At 43.0% G+C, this 20,000-nt stretch overlaps 1 protein-coding gene across 6 annotated transcripts in view; it reads left to right on the forward strand.

Annotated features, from left to right (window-relative positions):
- Positions 1-20,000, forward strand: part of LOC125298487 (CSC1-like protein 2) — a 69,985-nt gene that overhangs the window by 17,638 nt on the left and 32,347 nt on the right. For 4 of the 6 annotated variants that reach the window (XM_048249235.1, XM_048249236.1, XM_048249241.1 and 1 more), the window contains exons 2-4: positions 5,064-5,497; positions 12,055-12,134; positions 18,316-18,354. The exons of 1 other annotated variant lie outside the window; for it this stretch is intronic. In XM_048249235.1, coding sequence (XP_048105192.1) covers positions 5,336-5,497; positions 12,055-12,134; positions 18,316-18,354 — 281 coding nt within the window. In that variant the 5' untranslated portion in view covers positions 5,064-5,335. The remainder of the gene's footprint in view (positions 1-5,063; positions 5,498-12,054; positions 12,135-18,315; positions 18,355-20,000) is intronic. One more of the 6 variants, XM_048249238.1, reaches the window with a different exon arrangement.

Here is a 20,000-nt window from a genome sequence, read left to right on the forward strand (position 1 = left end):
CAATAGGTTTCCAATAGACTTAGTGTAGTATTTATGCTCTATGGATGGTCCTGGTGGAGTTAGCTAATTGTTGATGTTGTCGCCTTTAAAAGGATTGGGAACTGGCTCAAGCTTCCTCTCTTAGTGATGTTTTGGATTAAAAAAACAGATGTTTCTCCGTCCAACTTGGAGTCTGGCTGGCGTCACTTCCTACACCTGTTGAATTATTGAGCAGCAACATAAAATGACTCTAGACTCTGTGAATCATAGCTTTGTTTCCTAAATAATTGATTACAAATGGTCAAAATTGGCAGTCACATGACAAATATAGAGTCAGAAGTAAGTGGCTCTGGCACCGTCTTCCCCCCTCATGGCCAGAAGACGATGGCTTTTAACATCACACTGGCAAATAACTTTACTTGGCTAGAGTTATAGTTAACGTTGGTTGATATTTAGCAGACTCTTTTAGCCAAAGCAACACTCACATCAGTAGGAATCAAAGCTGGATCAACTGATTGTCAGATGGTGAGTTGGTGACGTTACTGCAGCTCTTCTACGCCTGCTAAAAGAAGTCAAGTAAAACCTAGTTTGTCTAAACCTATGCACCAATAACACATCTATCCTGCCCTCTATCTCAAGCAGGTCCAGTGAGAGTGTCCAAACGTTGGCACAAGTAGTGGCCTAGGCCTAGTGATTTACAGTACAGTCCTCCTCTCAGGCAAAATATGTTTTTGACTCCCTAGTGTTTATTCTAGCAACACTCTTCAGACCTGCAACTGGGTGGGAACAGTTCAGTGTTGTGCTTACTGCTAACATAACCTCTGTGGTTTTTCATGGGTGGGAATAGTACGCCCATATACAGTAGTGTTTTGCTAGCTGCTAACATAACCTCTGTGGTTTTCTATGGGTGGAAACAGTACGAGCGTAAGCTAGCTGCTAACATAACCTCTGTGGTTTTCCATGGGTGGAAACTGTACGACCGTAGTGTTATGCTAGCTGCTAACATAACCTCTGTGGTTTTCCATGGGTGGAAACAGTACGACCGTAAGCTAGCTGCTAACATAACCTCTGTGGTTTTCCATGGGTGGAAACTGTACGACCGTAGTGTTATGCTAGCTGCTAACATAACCTCTGTGGTTTTCCATGGGTGGAAACTGTACGACCGTAGTGATATGCTAGCTGCTAACATAACCTCTGTGGTTTTCCATGGGTGGGCAAGGATCCAGATAGCAAGTACAACTTATCTTCTCTTAGGGAAATTGTGGTGCAAACCCCAGTTATTCAGACCCCAGTTATAGCCCAGGCAGGATCAGGGACAGAGTGGCCAGTAATAAGAATGAGATACAGTAGGTAACACACACACACACACACACACAACACACACACACACACACACACACACACACACACACACACACACACAAACCATCTCCACAAGCACCAGACTTTGCTTTGACTGCTCACATCAGTCAGGGTGGGACTGTATCTACCTGTGGTATGTTCACACTTTTAATGTAGCCTTGCTGGTGTGTGTGTGTGTCTGTCTCTGTGTGTGTGTGTGTCTGTGTGTGTGTGTGTGTGTGTGTGTGTGTGTGTGTCTCAGGACTTCCTCACCACCAGGAAGTGAACATCCTCTCCCCCACCACCACTGTCACGGACACAACGACTGGAGCTAAGAGTCTTTAGACAGGCTAGGCTGTGTTGTGTTGTGCTGTGCTATGCTGTGATATCTCCCCTCATCATCCCACCCCAACCAGACCTGTTTGTGCTTTAGTCCCCATTTTAGGGGGGAGATCAAATCTGCTGGTGAGGAAGAGGGAGGAGAAGGATAATTTGACCGTGTGGCCATTTATGTGTTTGTTATGTTTCCAGGAACAGTGTTTCCTGTTCCCCACCATAACAATTGGCAAGAACGTTGGAAAATGAATGTCTTCTCATGGCATTGGAAATGTTATAGCATTCATATTTGGGAATTGACTCTTTCTGTTTCTTTTTCTGTACTTTTATAGTCTTCCCTGAAACTTTTCTAGGTTGAAGGAGTCACAGAATTGGCTGCCAGGCATTAACTTTTATTTTATTGAGGGAATATCAGAGTTTGTTTTCGGCTAATGATTCCACCGCACCCCCAGGGTATGCATACCATGAACAGAAAATCATGTCAAAGACTAGAATATTCTGTTTACTTTCTGAACCTTGCTTCTGAACCCCTCTATAGCCTCAACTATCTGATCATCATTCATTCCCCAGACTAGTGAATTTGATAGGGGCCTGGAAAAATAATAAAAAAAATAAGCACTAAAGTGAACCTTAAAATACATGTACTGAAATCAGGCTTTGTTTTATGCACTGTTGCTAGTTTAATATTCCACAGCTACAGCACCTGTTCTAGCCTGTAAGAGGAGATCGTCTGCAGCTGCGGCCAAAACCTTTTATTTATTTATTTCTTAGAGACTGTAATAAGTAAGCACAAATAAACACACACACACACACGCACACACACACACACACACACACACACACACACACACACACACGTGTCCGCTTTAGCCATCTGGCTCATTTCCGTGTGCTGATTATGAAATCAAATGACATCAGTGGATCTGGTGCAGAGTTCCACGGCCGTCTGGGGAAAAGTCTGTGGGATCTCCACTGCATCGTGCACTTTCCCCTCCAGTGCAGTGGGTATTACCAACACTGGCCAAGGCCAGGACATTCTCATAGTTTGGAATACTACGGAAAAACTGGACACATTTCTCTTGTTAGAAGGTATTGAGACGTGGCAGGAGTGCTTGGGCAGTTCTATAATAATAATAATAATAATAATAATAATAATAATAATAATAATAATTTATTTAATAAGCACTTTATTTCATACACTTTCATACAAATGCAGCTCAAAGTGTTTTACATTTGGAACATTTAACACATAGAGAAAACATTGTAATAATACAAACAAACAAAACAAACAATAAATCTTTGTTAAGGAGATTCAAAATGGATGGACATGCAAACTGGTGGGTTTGAGCTCTTCAGTGTGCAGACCTGTCTTTTTTTTGACACCTCCACCATGTTTTTACACCGCACCACAATGTGCCTTGCATGAGTGACCGAAAAGAAAAGATTGTCTTGTAGACGTTCTTTAGACATGTTCTTGTCTAAACCACCAATAAGATTGTAAACATTTAAAACAGAATTATTAATGTTTTATCAACTGGGAGCCACGATGAGTTGTCTATGTGAGCTCATCTGTGGATGGGTCAAAATATCGAATATCAATATCGGCAGCTGCTTGTGATGTATTATTGATGCGCCGGCCCGGCACCAATCATGAAGGTGCTCTAAATGGATAACCAATTTGACCAAATCAACCTGATGCACTAGTTACTACCTCATCATTTCTCAAACTAATTACTATTTTATAACTCTTGTCAAACCTGGATTTTCCACATCTATCCCCTCTATAATACTGAACCGTACTGGACTCTCTTACTGCCAGAGGACTTTTGTACTGAGTGTGGTCTGGCATGGCTGTCACTGTGTCCCTTTGGGGAATGCTGGCAGTGTTGGGGTACAGAGAGATCTGTCTGCCGGTGCTTAGAACTCAATGGGTGGAGTTTGTGTGTTTTGTGTGTGTGTGTGTGTGTTTGTGTGTGTGTGTGTGTGTGTGTGTGTGTGTGTGTGTGTGTGTGTGTGTGTGTGTGTGTGTGTGTGTGTGTGTGTGTGTGTGTGTGTGTGTGTGTGTGTGTGTGTGTGTGCACAGTGTGGTGTGGGTGGGTGGTATGGGTTGCTATTGGTCACAAGGTGTCAGATGTGTTGGGTGTATGAGCGATGGGTGTGACTGGTATGTGTGTGTGGTTGTTAATATGGATAACTGTTTTTTGTCTGTTTGCATTGTCACTGAAGCAGAGTGACTGCCAGCGAGTGAGCCACAGAAAGCTCTGGGTGGAAGATCAGTTATTATTATAGTTTCAGAGCTGTCAAAGCATCAGGAGAGAGAGAGAGAGAGAGAGAGAGAGAGAGAGAGAGAGAGAGAGAGAGAGAGAGAGAGAGAGAGAGAGAGAGAGAGAGAGAGAGAGAGAGAGAGAGAGAGAGAGAGAGAGAGAGAGAGAGAGAGAGAGAGAGAGACTAACTCGTTAAGAGGCTAGAAGAAGCATTGCAGCAGAAAGATTAGGAAAGAGCTACAGTGTGCGTGTGTGTGTGTCTGTGTGCGAGAGAACCTGTTATGCAATCTATCATGGTGTGTTTTTCATAGAGAAGAAGCCATCATGGTGTGTATGTGTATAAGAGAATAGAGGATATGGATTGAAAACCACCTTTTGTGACAATTTGGAGGTGTGTGTGACTGCACCTCCTCTTTGTCCCCCTTCCCTCTTCAGAAATCGATTTTGTGGAGAGATAACATGAATAATAGACTGGCTGAAGTTAGACACATGGCCCATGACTTTTAGCACCAACGGTAAAAAATACACTAGCAAAATAATTCAAGTTAGTCAAGATGGCATTAGTTGCAGCGAGGATGGTGATAGTGGAAATGTTATTCAAGGTACAGACAGACAGACAGATAGTTTTGGTGTCTCACTGTTACTGCCTGTAAACTCATGACGTTGGTGACTCATGACTCAGATTCTAACGCGACCTGCCAACTGTGAGAGTCTAGCAAGTCAGATCTGCTCAGCCCTAGTGCCATCTCCCTGTTGTTCCTGACGTCACCAAGGTCGCTAAAAGGTGCAGTCAGCGATTGTGCGTGACATCACATTTGTTTATGTTTATATTTAAATGTCTTAGCGGATACTTTTGTCCAAAACAAAACAAACTCCTCCGTTCATCTGGAGCAAGTTGGGGGACAGGCTGCCCCTCAATTTGTTTGTTTCGAGTTTCCAATTTGTTCGTTTCCAGTTTCAGATTTGTGCAGTGAGCAGATTTTTAGGAGATGTTCGCTGAATGTGACAAAAAAAATGATGTGCTTGAAATCTGTTTGTGAAATATGAAGGCAATTCTAATGGTCTTTCTTTCTTTCTTTCTTTCTTTCTTTCTTTCTTTCTTTCTTTCATTCTCTCTCTCTCTATCTCTATCTCTCTCTGCAGGCATCCCTTCCTCAGCACGTGGCTGTGAGCCTCTCTCTCCAATATCATCCTCACCCAACTAACCGCTTCGCCCCGTGGGGTTTAACCGAGCCGAAAGCCCCATTACCCCACTTCAACCAGACCACTCACCTGAAGAAGAGGTAGAGGAAGAAAAGGAGGAACAGGAGGAGGAAGAGGAAGAGGGGCTGCTGTGTGTGGTGGCGAAGGGTTGTCAAGAGGCCAAGCGAGTGTGTGCACGTGCACGGGCCAGAGAGCGCCCTGGGGCCGGCGCGATGGGCATCCTGGGCCCCCACAGTTGCGTGGGCCAGGCCAGTTGTCACAGCAATTCCTCCAAGGAGTACTGCTACTCAGCGCGCATCCGGAGCACTGTACTACAGGGGCTGCCCTTTGGAGGCGTGCCCACTGTCCTTGCCCTCGACTTCATGTGCTTCCTGGTGAGTGAGTGTGTCAGTGTACCCTTGAACCTGTAAAAAAGCTCATGACAGATTGTATATATCGCATGTTTGTGCATGTGTGTGTAGTTCAGCTGTTCGTAACAAAGCAGACACCTTCAGATATACTGAAAGTCAGGGCTTTTATCCATAAGGTAAAAATATAAAATGTAAGGTGTGTGTGGGTGCATGCAAGCTTGGAGTTCTTTTGGAGTTCCCTTGGAGTTCCCTTGGAGTTCCCTTGGAGTTCTCTTGGAGTTCCCTGGGAGTTCTCTCTTTTATGCTACCCCTCTTTCTCTGTGCTGGGGAAGAAAAGCTGTTGTTGTACAGTATGGCCTTTCTCCGTCATGTTGAGTGCTGGAGAGAGAAGTGTTTGTATAGGCTCTGCTGAATACAGAAAATAAACTTTCTCAATTCTTTCTCTATCTCTTTTTTCTCTCTCTCTCCATTTTCACCTGTCTTTTTGACCCTTTCTCTTGCTCTATCGTTCTCACTGTGTCTATTTGTCTGTATACTACACATACCCCTTGCTCTCTTCTTTCTGCTTTCTGTAACCTTCACCCTCTCTCTATATATATATATATTTCTTTCTTTCTTTCTTTCTTTCTTTCTTTCTTTCTTTCTTTCTTTCTTTCTTTCTTTCTTTCTTTCTTTCTTTCTTTCTTTCTTTCTTTCTTTCTTTCTTTCTTTCTTTCTTTCTTTCTTTCTTTCTTTCTTTCTCTTCACTCTCTCTTTGCTAAAGGTAACAAAATGTTCCACTATCTGCTCTGTGGCGTCTCTGAGAGCAAAACTGACTTGTACAAGTGAGATTCATCGTCACTATATTACTCACTATCCAGTGGTTTGGGTCATTCTTTTAGAGTGACGGAAACCAGTTGACTAGGCTATTTAACAAAATATTTTAAAATAAATCTTCACTTTAGCATGGCTTTCCCTCAAGTCAATGTGTCTGTATTGCCTAGAATATGTAATTAAAAGGCAGCCATCTGGCTTTGTTAATTACCACAGTAGGCTCTAGGAGCCAGGAAATGGAGCCAGAGTTAAGTGTATGAGTGGGCTTGATTGGATTAGATTAGCCAAATAGCTTTAGCTGAACTTAGCATCTTTTTCTTAAACGATTTTTTTCTATTCCATTGTTGCTTTTATCCAAGACTTGCGTCACAAAGGACTTGGCAGGCAGAGGCAGAGGTGAGAGAGAGAGAGGGAGAGAGAGAGCGAGAGAGAAGAGAGGGAGAGAACTGAATAGCACTGAGATCTATTTCAACTAGCTGATCGCTGATCAGAGCAGACCGTTTATGTCCCCCACACACACATACACACACACACACACCCACACACTCTCTCTTTTCTTACTAGGGATGTAACGGTATGAAAATTTAACCTCACGGTTTTGAAAAAAGCTTTGTTTCAAAAATATGTTCAGAAAGCACTGATGGGCCTACACAACCACCAACACCATGACTTGGAGTTTGCTATTTCTGTTATTTGGATCCAATGAGTGAGACCAAAGTAAATGTTCCCCAGACACATAGAGTTCAACTGATGCTTGGTGAGGGCATTCTTATATTTCTCCTCTTCCTCTCATTCCTTCTGCTGTCCTCTTTGCTCCCCCTCGTTTTCTCTTCTCTTTGATTCCCTGTCTGTCCATTCTTGTCCTTACCCAGCCTCTTCTCTTCTTACCTGTCATTTGCCCCCCCCTCTCCTTCTTTCTCCCACATCTTCTCTTCCATTTCTGTCTCTCTCTCTTTCTTTTCTCCTCTTCTTCCATCCTGTTTTCTCACCTGCAATCTCATCCTCATTTACTCTCCTCATCCTTGTTCTCTCCCAATCCCCACCCCCACGTCCTCACCACTCTTTCAGCCCAGGGGACGCCACAGAGCACTCTGAAAGCATCGACGTTTAAATGTTGCATGACCATAACCTATTCATTATGGAGCAGTGGCACAACCATTCGGCAGGCTTTCAGAAACCGGGACGTAACATACACTCAGCCAACAGTCCTCCTCCCTAAGGCCGTAATCAGACGGGGTGTGTGTGTGTGTGTGTGTGTGGGGGGAATAACCATGAACATGAATATGAATAACGTTGGCAGCTTATCTGCTCGGAGTTGAATTTGCTTATACGCGAAGGCACAGAGCTCCCGTGCACATAAGCAGCGCGCAAAAAACGCTTTCTGCCAATACGAAACAGAATTTTAAAAAAGACGCCTCTCACTGCAAAACGGCGTCCTATCTGGTCGCCCCCTTCCCTTCGCCGCCACCCCACTCGTCTCGTCTGTATTTATCCGTCCTGTACAGTATGTGCTCTCGCCCACTCAAGCTATTTTTTGCTCTCCCGTCGTGTAGGATACTGTACACTGTACATTGTGCATGTTTGGGGTTATTGTATTGTGTCCAACAGAGAGGCGGGGCCGGGGGTGGTCTGGTATCATGATGCCAGCTGGCAGGCTGGCAAACAGCGAGTGTTTGTTTACAGCTAATTGGGGAAAAAATCCATAGAGCACGGTGACCCTGGGGGGGAGGACAATAGATTGACCCACATAAGAGGAGGGCGTCTCGCCACCACGGCGAAAATGTTTACATGGGGACGAAGAGGAGGGGGAAGAGGGGGAGGAGGGGAAAGAGGGGGAGGTGGTTGGAATGGGTGCATTCCTTCAGTCTGATTTGAAGATTCAGAAACACTTACTTGTGTGTACACACACACACACACACACACACACACACACACACACACACACAAATGCCACCCCTATTCCCAACCCAGGGCTTGTCCAGAGCCCCACTGACCCAGTCTTGCCTGCGGCTGACTATAGGAACGCTGCCTGGTTGGCGGGGTGGGTTGTTCAGTCGTCATGGGTACCAGGATGACACCCGCTCTGCCAACCCCCCTGCAGCTAGTAGGTAACCCACCAGCCGAGCTCAGTTATGTCAGATTGACCTGGAAACAGTTGTGCTGGTGCAATGGTTTAGCAACTAGGTCACCCCCTGCCCCTTGCATAATAGGTGCTGCTAAATACCAGTCAACTTTAACTTTAAAATTGTGGTGAAAATGTAAACTAAAAATAAACTGGTGATTTTCATAATGCTATTTAGTGATGAATATTCTCGCTGAAAAGTATGATGAGTACCACACAGCGCTTTGGTTGCTTGCTTTAGGGAATGCATGTGTGTGTGTGTGTGTGCGTGTATGAGTGACGCAGTAGTGATCGCAAGCGAACAGCAGTAGCTGTTTATGCAGCTATTTTTCAAGGTTGCTGCAGGGATATGTGCTTAATCGTAAGTTGTTTGAAATGGCAGAAAGCTGCTTTTTTATTTAGTCGGCCATTTGTCCGGTGCTTCACAGAGGACTCTCTTGCATACTCAGCTCAGCTGTAAAAAAAGATAAAGCCTCTCTTTGACAGTGCAGGTCTGTCGGTCATAGTCTATAATGGATTGCTCAGGTCAGTCAACCAAACATTGATGACTTGGCAAAAAAAGAGAGATATATTATTGACTCCTCTTGATGAGTCCTACAAGTTGGAATTGGGGGCATTTGAAATGATTTCACATTAATATGTCAGTTATCTGTGCTCAAAATGTTCACTGCTACAATGCTGAATGCACATGTTACCCCGCTGCTCATCCAGCTACACTGGCTACCTATGGCGGCCCGCATCAAATTCAAGTCTCTAACGCTTGCCTACAAAGTAGTCTCGGTTCTGCTCCCACCTACTTGAATGCCCTCTTACAGACTTACACTACCTCCAGACGCTCCTCTGATCTAACGACGTCTAGCTCTACCAACCGGCACGCTCAAGCCAATCAAACTTTTTTTCTCATCTGTTGTTCCTCGTTGGTGGAACACACTTCCAGTTCCTACAAGGGCAGGGACATCCTTTTCCACTTTCAAAAAACTCCTGAAGACCCAGCTCTTTAGAGAACATCTACTCTCATAGCAACACTTACAACAAGTCTTACTGATCCTAGCACTCACCAGCCGTTTTAAACTGACAAGTAACTGTTAAAAACAGCACTCACCGGCACTTATTCTTACTGTACTTCTAATGTTCTTTTTTAAACTGTCCTAAAATTGTGAGAATTGTTCTAAAACTTACTGTTTACCATGTTGTTAGTCGCTTTGGTTAAAAAGCGTCAGCCAAATGTAATGTAATGTAATGAATGTATAGTGTGTGTGTGTGTGTGTGTGTGTGTGTGTGTGTGTGTGTACTAGAGAGTGAAAGAGGGTTTGATAACTTGAATGTTGTTGACCTAGAAAAAATAGCGACACTTTGCTTGAATGGTGACTTTTATACTCAAGAAAACATTCAACCTGAATGGAAGTGAAAATTGGCGTGTTTTTCAGGCACACTGCTTTTAGTAGCTGTTCAGAGACTACCACTGAATAGGCCTTTTTCCCCCATAATAAAAAGAGGATGGCTGTGTTTCAAAAAAGAGGATGGCTGTGTGAACACCAGATGAAAATGACAAAACTAAAAAATTAAAATGGACAGAGTGGCTATACATTAACATGCAAAATTTCCATTTGCATTTAAATTCATTCATTTGCATTTATTTCATTCAGCAGAGGCTTTATCCTAAATGTTTTAATGATGCTGCTCAGTGCAGAAATATTTGAATAATTGTGCAATGTAAGATGTGTTGCATGTTAAGTATGAAAGGAAAATGTTCTATCAGTGTTTCCCACAGAATTGAATTATATTTGTGGTGGTAGGTTTGCAGAATTAACTTGAATGCAACAGTTTTAACAAATTAGTGCAGCTGTGGTTATGATGTTAACCAGATTTAAGCACAATGTAGTACAACCTGGAAAATCATTGTGTGGTGGTCAAAGTTGATATTGTGGTGGGCCGCCACAAATAAGTCAATGTATGGGAAACACTGGTTCTATGGTTTCCCTCTGTATGTGTCGATTCTTTGGGAGCTAACCCATGGCCCTTGTTGTGCATATAAGGTTAAATAATGTTTGTTGTTATAATACAAAAAATAAACATTTTATCTTTCCCTTTCGTCAGTGTGGAACAAACCCATGACCTTGGTTGTGTTAGCACTTCTCTTTACTGCCTGAGCTGTGTGTGTGTGTGTGTTTCAAAAGAGGATGGCTGTGTGAACACCAGATGAAAATGACAAAACTAAAAATTAAAATGGACAGAGTGGCTATACATTAACATGCAAAATTTCCATTTGCATTTAAATTCATTCATTTGCATTTATTTCATTCAGCAGAGGCTTTATCCTAAATGTTTTAATGATGCTGCTCAGTGCAGAAATATTTGAATAATTGTGCAATGTAAGATGTGTTGCATGTTAAGTATGAAAGGAAAATGTTCTATCAGTGTTTCCCACAGAATTGAATTATATTTGTGGTGGTAGGTTTGCAGAATTAACTTGAATGCAACAGTTTTTAACAAATTAGTGCAGCGTGGTTATGATGTTAACCAGATTTAAGCACAATGTAGTACAACCTGGAAAATCATTGTGTGGTGGTCAAAGTTGATATTGTGGTGGGCCACAAATAAGTCAATGTATGGGAAACACTGGTTCTATGGTTTCCCTGTATGTGTCGCTCTTTTGGGAGCTTGTGTGTGTGTGTGTGTGTGTGTGTGTGTGTGTGTACTAGAGAGTGAAAAGAGGCTTGATAACTTGAATGTTGTTGACCTGTGAAAAATAGCGACACTTTGCTTGAATGGTGACTTTTATACTCAAGAAAACATTCAACCTGAATGGAAGTGAAAATTGGCGTGTTTTTCAGGCACACTGCTTTTAGTAGCTGTTCAGAGACTACCACTGAATAGGCCTTTTTCCCCCATAATAAAAGAGGATGGCTGTGTTTCAAAAGAGGATGGCTGTGTGAACACCAGATGAAAATGACAAAAACTAAAAATTAAAATGGACAGAGTGGCTATACATTAACATGCAAAATTTCCATTTGCATTTAAATTCATTCATTTGCATTTATTTCATTCAGCAGAGGCTTTATCCTAAATGTTTTAATGATGCTGCTCAGTGCAGAAATATTTGAATAATTGTGCAATGTAAGATGTGTTGCATGTTAAGTATGAAAGGAAAATGTTCTATCAGTGTTTCCCACAGAATTGAATTATATTTGTGGTGGTAGGTTTGCAGAATTAACTTGAATGCAACAGTTTTTAACAAATTAGTGCAGCGTGGTTATGATGTTAACCAGATTTAAGCACAATGTAGTACAACCTGGAAAATCATTGTGTGGTGGTCAAAGTTGATATTGTGGTGGGCCGCCACAAATAAGTCAATGTATGGGAAACACTGGTTCTATGGTTTCCCTCTGTATGTGTCGTTCTTTGGGAGCTAACCCATGGCCCTTGTTGTGCATATAAGGTTAAATAATGTTTGTTGTTATAATACAAAAATAAACATTTTATCTTTCCCTTTCGTCAGTGTGGAACAAACCCATGACCTTGGTTGTGTTAGCACTTCTCTTTACTGCCTGAGCTGTGTGTGTGTGTGTGTGTTTGTGTGTGTGGAGAGGGAATGGGAGTTGTTACGCTGTTGCTGACGCACACCTGTCCTTGGCTCGTCCCTCAGGTGCTCCTGTTTGTGTTCTCCATCCTGCGGAAGGTGGCCTGGGACTACGGCCGGCTGGCACTGGTGACTGATGCCGACAGGTAAGGACACCTCTGCTTATTTTAGCCCCTTTTGCGTCTCTACGGTCCACGGAACACAGCGGCACAAATCGAGTGTACAGTGTTGAACTGTAACCGAAGTAAGGGGATTTAGTTTTCAGGCATGAACAGCCTGTTGCTGATGGTATGTTGGTGTATATATTTTTTTGTTTGTTTGTTTTTTGTGTGTGTTTGCTAAATGTGGCTAAATGTGGCTAAATGTGTTCAAATGAACTGAACCAGGATGTTGAGTCACAGCAGGAAACAGACAGACAAGCGGACGGTAAGAAAAAAGCCGCGTTTGGTTTCCTTCTATTTGAATAGCGACTGGCTAACGTCCCCGCGTAAGTTTTACTGTCCCCTGAGGAGATGCTAGACCCCTTTATGTGGTCTGGTGTCCCAGCTGCTGTCTGCTGTTTCTTTTGTATTTGTGGGATTTCTGTTTGTTTGTTTTGTTTTGTGAGGAGGGGTGTTCATTCTCCTCACGTCCCTCACAGGGAGAGACAAATAGAGAGAGGGGAACAGATGCTGTCGCCAGCGGCCAAGAACGACGATCTCAATCTCATCAGACACTTTCACTGTCCTGCAATAAAACAGCGTCAGCGTCGCTATTCAAGCCTCTCTGTGCGTGACTGATGTGTCTGTGTACGCCGACGATGTGCTGTTGTCTCTCATCACCGGTCCACACCTCACTAACCTTTGTAACCTCCACTCTAAAGTTTCCAGTTTTAGCGGAGGTCACTGAATGTCTCTCCCGGCGGCTCTACTCATGGCTCTACACTAACATTTTTTTCCAGGAGCACTTGTGCGCCCAAGTTAAAAAATGTAGGAGCACAGACAAAAATTTGGGCGCACAGTCAGTTATGTACTTAACTTACACATAATCTAACATTATACTGCAGCTAACAGTTAAACATGCCAGTGCACCAATTGCGAATATTAAGAATGACTGACAACATTTAGGCTACAGGAAACAGGATTTTAAAGATCAGTGCCTACTTTATTTTCAGTCTGTTCTATTTTCCTACATTTTGTTAATATAAAATAATATAATACATTGCCATATTTGCATTTAGCCTGTATATCAAGTATCCTGCCAAATGTAGGCTAATTTATTTATTTGTGAATCCATCTGTAGCTAATCCAAATATGCCCATGGTGACCTATCTGACTACATACTGCCTAATACTACTACTAAAACAGTCCATTTTCTCTTCCCAACATAGGCTATCAAGGATATATATTTTTTATCCTTTTATTTTTTATTTGAAATATCTGCATTGATGGGGGCAAGGCAAGGCCTACTTTGTTTTGCACTTCAGCTTGTATTCGTGTAAACAAACAAGCATAATGGAAGCCTGGAGTTGTCAGTAGCGTTCTACCTTTAAATAAAATGGAGTATTACGGGGGAGGCTACTTTTGTGCCTGTTCGCTACAGCTATATTTTGCATATTGCAGCCAATACGTCAACTGGGCTAAAAGGCATGTTAGGTTACCTTTCCTTCTCTCACTGCATTCTCAGAATCTCATCCTGTTCCTCCTATATCCGATGAATTCGGTGGATAGAAGAACTAATTTCTTCAATCTTTGCATCTTGGCTGGCTAGTCTAACTTTCCGCTTTTTCTGCGCGCTCTTGGATCTGATAGAAGCGATTACTAGCGAGTCACAACGCCAATCTGCTAATGTTGATGGGAGGTGTCGTTTTTATGCTGTATTCACAACGTGATTCTATGGTTTGCACCAGTAATGTTTCTCGATGTTGTGGTGTATTTTGTAGACAAACATTGACATGGTTAGAACTCATTCGCACCAGTGCGCCTAAATATTTTTTTGCACTCGCACGCCACCATTTTTACTCGCATGTGCGAGTGAAATGGGCGCACTGTAGAGCCATGCTACTTCAAGCTGTTTTTCACGATTATGCTTGTTGCATGCAGTCATATGCTTTCTTCCATTGTAAACCAATGCAGTACAGTTTCCCACAGAATGTAATTATTTGTGGTGGTAGGTTTGCAGAATTAACCTGAATGCAACAGTTTTTAACAAATTAGCGCAGCATTGTTATGATGCTAACCAGATTAAAGCACAACTTAGTACAACCTGGAAAATCATTGTGTGGTGGTCAATGTTGATATTGTGTGGGAAACACTGCAGTACTGTGTGGATGTGCCTTAACAAAGAGGTAGTAAGGGCATGTGGGTGCAACAGTCCACTTTCACAGATCTTAAAGGTATAGTCCATGATTCTGATGAAAAGTTGATAATATTTTAGCTTAACTGCATCGGGCTATCAGGTAGAGCAGTCGTGTAATGCTTTAATGTCCCCATGGGGCAATTTGGCTCACACGAGAGCAGAGCATACATACAATATAGACAGGTTTAACATACAGTATAAACATTGAACATATAACATAAGCATGTACGCATACTAACATATAAACATATAACATAAACAATAGCATAACATAAACATATAGCATAAACAACATATAAACAAATAACATATAGATGTGCCATCAGAGCATTCGTTTGGAATCCTAGACATCATCTGTAATGGAAAGGTGTGGTGCTGGAGTTCTCTGTCCTCCTGTCTCTACTCAAGCAGAGCTCTATTCCTGCTGTCTGGCGGGGAGTTATTTTCTGCGGTATCATTTCTCATGCAGGTGCTAAAATGCATGGGCTGTGTTTCAGGCTGTAATGAGGCCCTCATTAATATTCTCACAGCTAGGTGGTGTTGGGGGAGACGGAGAGAGAGAAACAGACAGAGAGAAAGAGAGAGAGTTATACTGTGACTCAAAGTCTGCTTCTTTCATTCTCTCTCATCTCTCTCTCTCTCTCTCTCTCTCTTCCCCTCCCATTGCTCTTATGTAGGCCTTCTGTGGTGTGCTACACCTGCTGATTTGCTTCCCATTATGGACAAAAACTCCATATTGGCTGTTTTCTATCCCTGTCGGGGGGTGGGGGGGCACCTCCTGTCGTTTGACTGTTGAGAGAGCCCACTTTCTTTCCTCTCCCTCTCCCTCTCCCTCTCTCTCTCTCTCTCTCTCTCTCTCTCTCTCTCTCTCCTCTCCCTCTCCCTCTCTCCCTCACTTCTCTGTGGGCTTGACGCCTTGGATCTGCAAAATGTATGAATGCGGGAGCTAAAAATACTCGTAAAGAGTTTGTCATGATGAAAGGAACATTGATGTATACCATGGGAGAGAAGAGGAAGGAAGGAAGTCATGGGTTTTGTAAGATGTGGAAATTAGGTCAAACTTAAAGAAAGATTTTGAGGAGAGATGGATGGATGGATGAGATGGAGGGATGAAAAGAGAAAGAGAGCTGATGAGTGCTAGAATAGATGAGGGAGGATGTCGATGGTGGGAAGAGGAGAAGCAAAAAGACTGAAGATGAAGCTAGCTGACTATTAAGTCTGATGGAGATGGAGAGATGTACAGCTGAGTGTCGCAATGCAGAAATTACATTTGATATAACAAATGCTATAGTCTATGCTATATGCTATGCTATATTCTGCTGTTTCAAATATGTACACACGCACACACTACGGATGAGAGTATTGGGACACCTGACCATTACACCTACATGACACCCCACTTTAAATCTATAGACCGAGGCAGGCCTATAACAGCTTCCATAGCTTGATGGTGTTGAGGTCAGGGCTCTATGCAGGCCAGTCAAGGTCTTTCACTCCAAACACACCCATCCATCTTTATTGACTTTGTTCTGTGCACCCTATGACTGTCCCATGGTTGAATTCACTGAGCTCTTCAGAACGACCAAACAGAACGATAGATATATATATATATATGATATATATAACTGAAAATGCACTGACTTATATTTGAACTTCAATTAGAGAGAGAGAGGCGCTTCGACAGTTGCAGAATAGTACACCACTGAGCGGTGTTTTCTAACCCAGTTTCCTGTCTGCAGAACTGGGCCTCCATCCTGCAGTTTGAGCTAATGATAGCCATCAGTACCCTACATCAGTTACCACACACACACACACACACACACACACACACACACACATATACACACACACACACACACACACACACACACACACACACACGGCTCCCACTCTACAATCAGCAGTATTACAATGCTTACATAACATATTTCCTTTGCTCTCCTTCTCCCTTTGACTCACCCACTCCCTCACAAACACACACACCCACACACACACACACACACACACACACACACGCACACGCACTTTTCCATTCACCTGCACTGGATTGGACATCCTGGGATGATGCATTGCCTGTGATGCGTGTGTCTGTCACCTGTCTCCCCTGTGAGCCCATGGGGGACACAAACAGCAAACTGGCATTAAAAACCCACATGCATTATGCAAAGATGGTAGATGACACTGTCATGGGCTTAGCAAAAACCAAAAACAGCACAGTTAGCGCTGATATAAGGCTAGGAAGCATGCTAACTCATTTAGATATGAACCATCAGTGTAATTAAAGCCACATCAAATCTAGCGTGACAAGGCGTCAGACAAAACTTACACTTTCAGAAATAGTCTCGTAATTAACAGTCTAGCCTAGCCGTTCTGGCTGACAATACCTCAAGGCAATTTGTCAATGCAAATCCCACCACCACCACAACAGATCATATTTATTGATAGTCATTTGTACCTGGACCCGTTCTGTTTTTTTTTTTTTTTTTATGTTATAGGTCAGTTGTCTCTGAATTGTTGCTGGAGGCTACACTCTCCTAGACTGAAGATGTCTGCCCAAAGTCTGCCAGTGCGGCTCAGCTGGCGGGGATTTTTCCACACTCATGATTATTTGATACCTTCTGCTCAGCTCTGAACTCTGCAGTGTATGACTGGGTTGGAGACGGGGGTTTAGGGTTTGATGGGGTTGGTTAGGGTAAGAGCATCTCAAATCTCCCGTGTTGCGAAGCAGGGTGGGACAATGGCCGAGAAGTTAGGACCTTTGGAGAAGTAATTGTGTACTTCCTTTTGTATTGCTCCCAGATACACAAACACACGTACACAGATGTGTGAGAGGGTGTTGTCAGCAAGGGTTTCCTGTCTTACTTCACAAAGCAAAGTGTGTTTTCATTGTCCAGTAAGAACATCCTATGATAAACATACTCACACACATTCTCTTTTTGATCTGTCATGTCTATTTATTATTTTTTTTTTTTGTACTACTGATTTTTTGCTGACTGGCCTCCTCACACACATGCACACACACAGGCTATACTCCCTCAGCTTGTTCTGTCTTGTAGTAGCTGTAGAGAAATCAATCCCCCAAAACTTCTTTTGGATCAGGTGTCTCGTATATTTCCCGTTATGAGCCATCAGAAGTTGCATGATGGAAACTGATCCTGAGACAGCCAATCGGATTTGGTTGGAAAAATCTGAGCTTTGCTTAGTCATGTGTACCACCACCGTAACACAGACACACACACACACACACAGACACACATACAGAGACACACACACAGACACACACACATACAGACACACACACATACAGACACACGCACACTAAGACACACTCATACAAGTACACAGAGGCAGAGACGGACACAAACAAACTATCGGCTCACACACACACACACACACACACACACAGACATAAACATACACATTCTGAAGTTCCATATAACAAACAGGCCTTAAGTGCTGCCTCTGATTACGGTCAACAACAACTGTCAAGTACCGACAAGCAACGGGAAAAAAATAGCTCACACACACATTCAGATGTCCAACATAATGGAGAGTAAATGGACTTCCAATTTAGCTGTCACTGCCTATTGATGAGTGTCACTGATAAACATAAGCCAAGAAGTGTCTTTTTTCCACAGTGATATTTCTCCCTCTACTGTGAGCAGATTATTTGCACAGGAGATGATGTACGAAATCTTCTATTGCCTCCTCTCTCCACAGCTGAAGATGGTCGTCCTGCTGAGCTGTGAATTTCGTTGTTTGTCTGTGTTATTTAGAAATGCCAAATGTGTGTTGTGTTTGTTTTTATGTATGTTTTGTTTGTTTGACTGTTTTGCTTGTTTCTTTGGGGCTTAGGATTTTGTTTTCTTTATTCCTATTCATGTATTTATTCATTATTTATTCTTATTTGTTATCGTTTTATTGAGTTTAAATCAAGTTTGTCACATTTATGTCTATGTCTCCCCCCTCCCCATCTGTTTCTCCCCCAAGACAGAAGAAGAGGTTCAGTGGCCTGGAGGAGAGGGAGTAGTATGTGTTTTATCAGTCTTTTTCTTTCGTTCCTCTCGTTTGTTTTCATGATCTGTCATTCCTTTGAGTGTTCCTTGGTTTGCCCTGGACTGTCCTTTGCTGCATCTCTTCCCTCTGCTTTGTAACTGGTGAACTAATATAACCTCGCTCTCTGTCTTTTCCTGCACCCAGTGTGTGTGTGTGTGTGTGTGTGTGTGTGTGTGTGTGAGGAGAGAGAGAGAGAAAGAATCTCATTTAGTGAGGATCAAGTGGAAGTTTGTGTTTCTTTGGCTGAAGGACACAGAAGGATGACTGTGTGTGTGTGGGAGAGAGCGGATGCATTTGCAAGTGTGTGCCTCTGACACGGGTGGTGCTGAGAGTTCCTGCTCATGCTTCACATACTTGACCTTTGACCTACTCACCTCTGACCCTTTGTTGCCAGCCAGTTTAGGTGTCAGCTGTACATGGCCTTCTGCTCACTCAAGCTCCTGTTCTTCTCACTTACGCTGGACTTCTCTTACATAACCTCATGATGTGTGTGTGTGTGTGTGTGTGTGTGTGTGTGTGTGTGTGTGTGTGTGTGGGTGCGTGTGTCTGTGCATGCACACATATTGCCTCACATGCCTCTTGTCTCTTTCCCTGTTTTGTGTGTGTGTGTGTGTGTGTGTGTGTGTGTGTGTGTGCGTGTGTATGTGTGTGTGTGTAATAACAGTAGGAGGAGGGAAACTATGGAGACTATATCTAGCGACAATGACAGTGAACCTGTCGAAAGGTAAAATAAGAAGCTGTAGCTGATGTGTTTCTTGGGTGTGACTTTAGCATCGTGCCTCCTGTGGTTTGTATTAGCAGTTGTGCTAGCTTAGCGTTTCTGCTGCCAGTTGTGTATGGAAAAAACCCTCCCTACTGGCATTCATGGGATTCCTCACCGTTCTCACATTAGGTTATTTGTAGATCCTGAGCTCCCTTTCCTGAACTGAAGGATTTATGGGTAATGTAGTCTACATGTGTTAGTGTGACTATGCCCCTACGGAATGGCCAAGTCTTGGCCAAGGATTCAGTTTAAAGAATGTTTCTCACAATAAAGGAATGTTTAGTCGTTGTTTTTATGATACAACATGATATGTCTAACAAACGTTACAGGTGTTTGTTAAGACATATGGAGTGCGAGTGTGACAGGCGTATTTTGACGATAGTGCAATGTGCACTGTGGCCAGAGCGAAATCAGATGTGCAAAGTGGACCGAAGTTAATTAATAAAAAGATGGATAGATCGATGGATAGCTTACCGCTACCTATATCGTCGGCGAACTCGGGACCCTTCATGTCACACCATACTGTAGCTGTGCAAGGGTCTGAAGATACCGTCAGTCTCACTTCTTAGACAGTGTGGTAGAGATCAGCTGGACAGCTGGGCGACAGACCTAAGCCTTTTACATATCCTTGTTCTTTTAATGGGGCCCACTTCTGTAACTGGGAAGCGGCTTAATTAATTAAGCTGAGCTTTATTGATTACTGGACTATTGTGTCTGATTTGGCAGTTTCCACTTTGTCCTGCTGTGTGACGCCATTCAGTGGTTATAGAGTGGCTCCGTTGTCATTGTGACATAGGGCAGGTCAGATGGAATGAAAAAATAACTTATCTCTCCCAGTTCCAATCACAGAAATGCA

The sequence above is a fragment of the Alosa alosa genome, chromosome 7 (assembly GCF_017589495.1).
Source record: "Alosa alosa isolate M-15738 ecotype Scorff River chromosome 7, AALO_Geno_1.1, whole genome shotgun sequence".
NCBI classification, from domain to species: Eukaryota; Metazoa; Chordata; class Actinopteri; order Clupeiformes; family Clupeidae; genus Alosa; species Alosa alosa.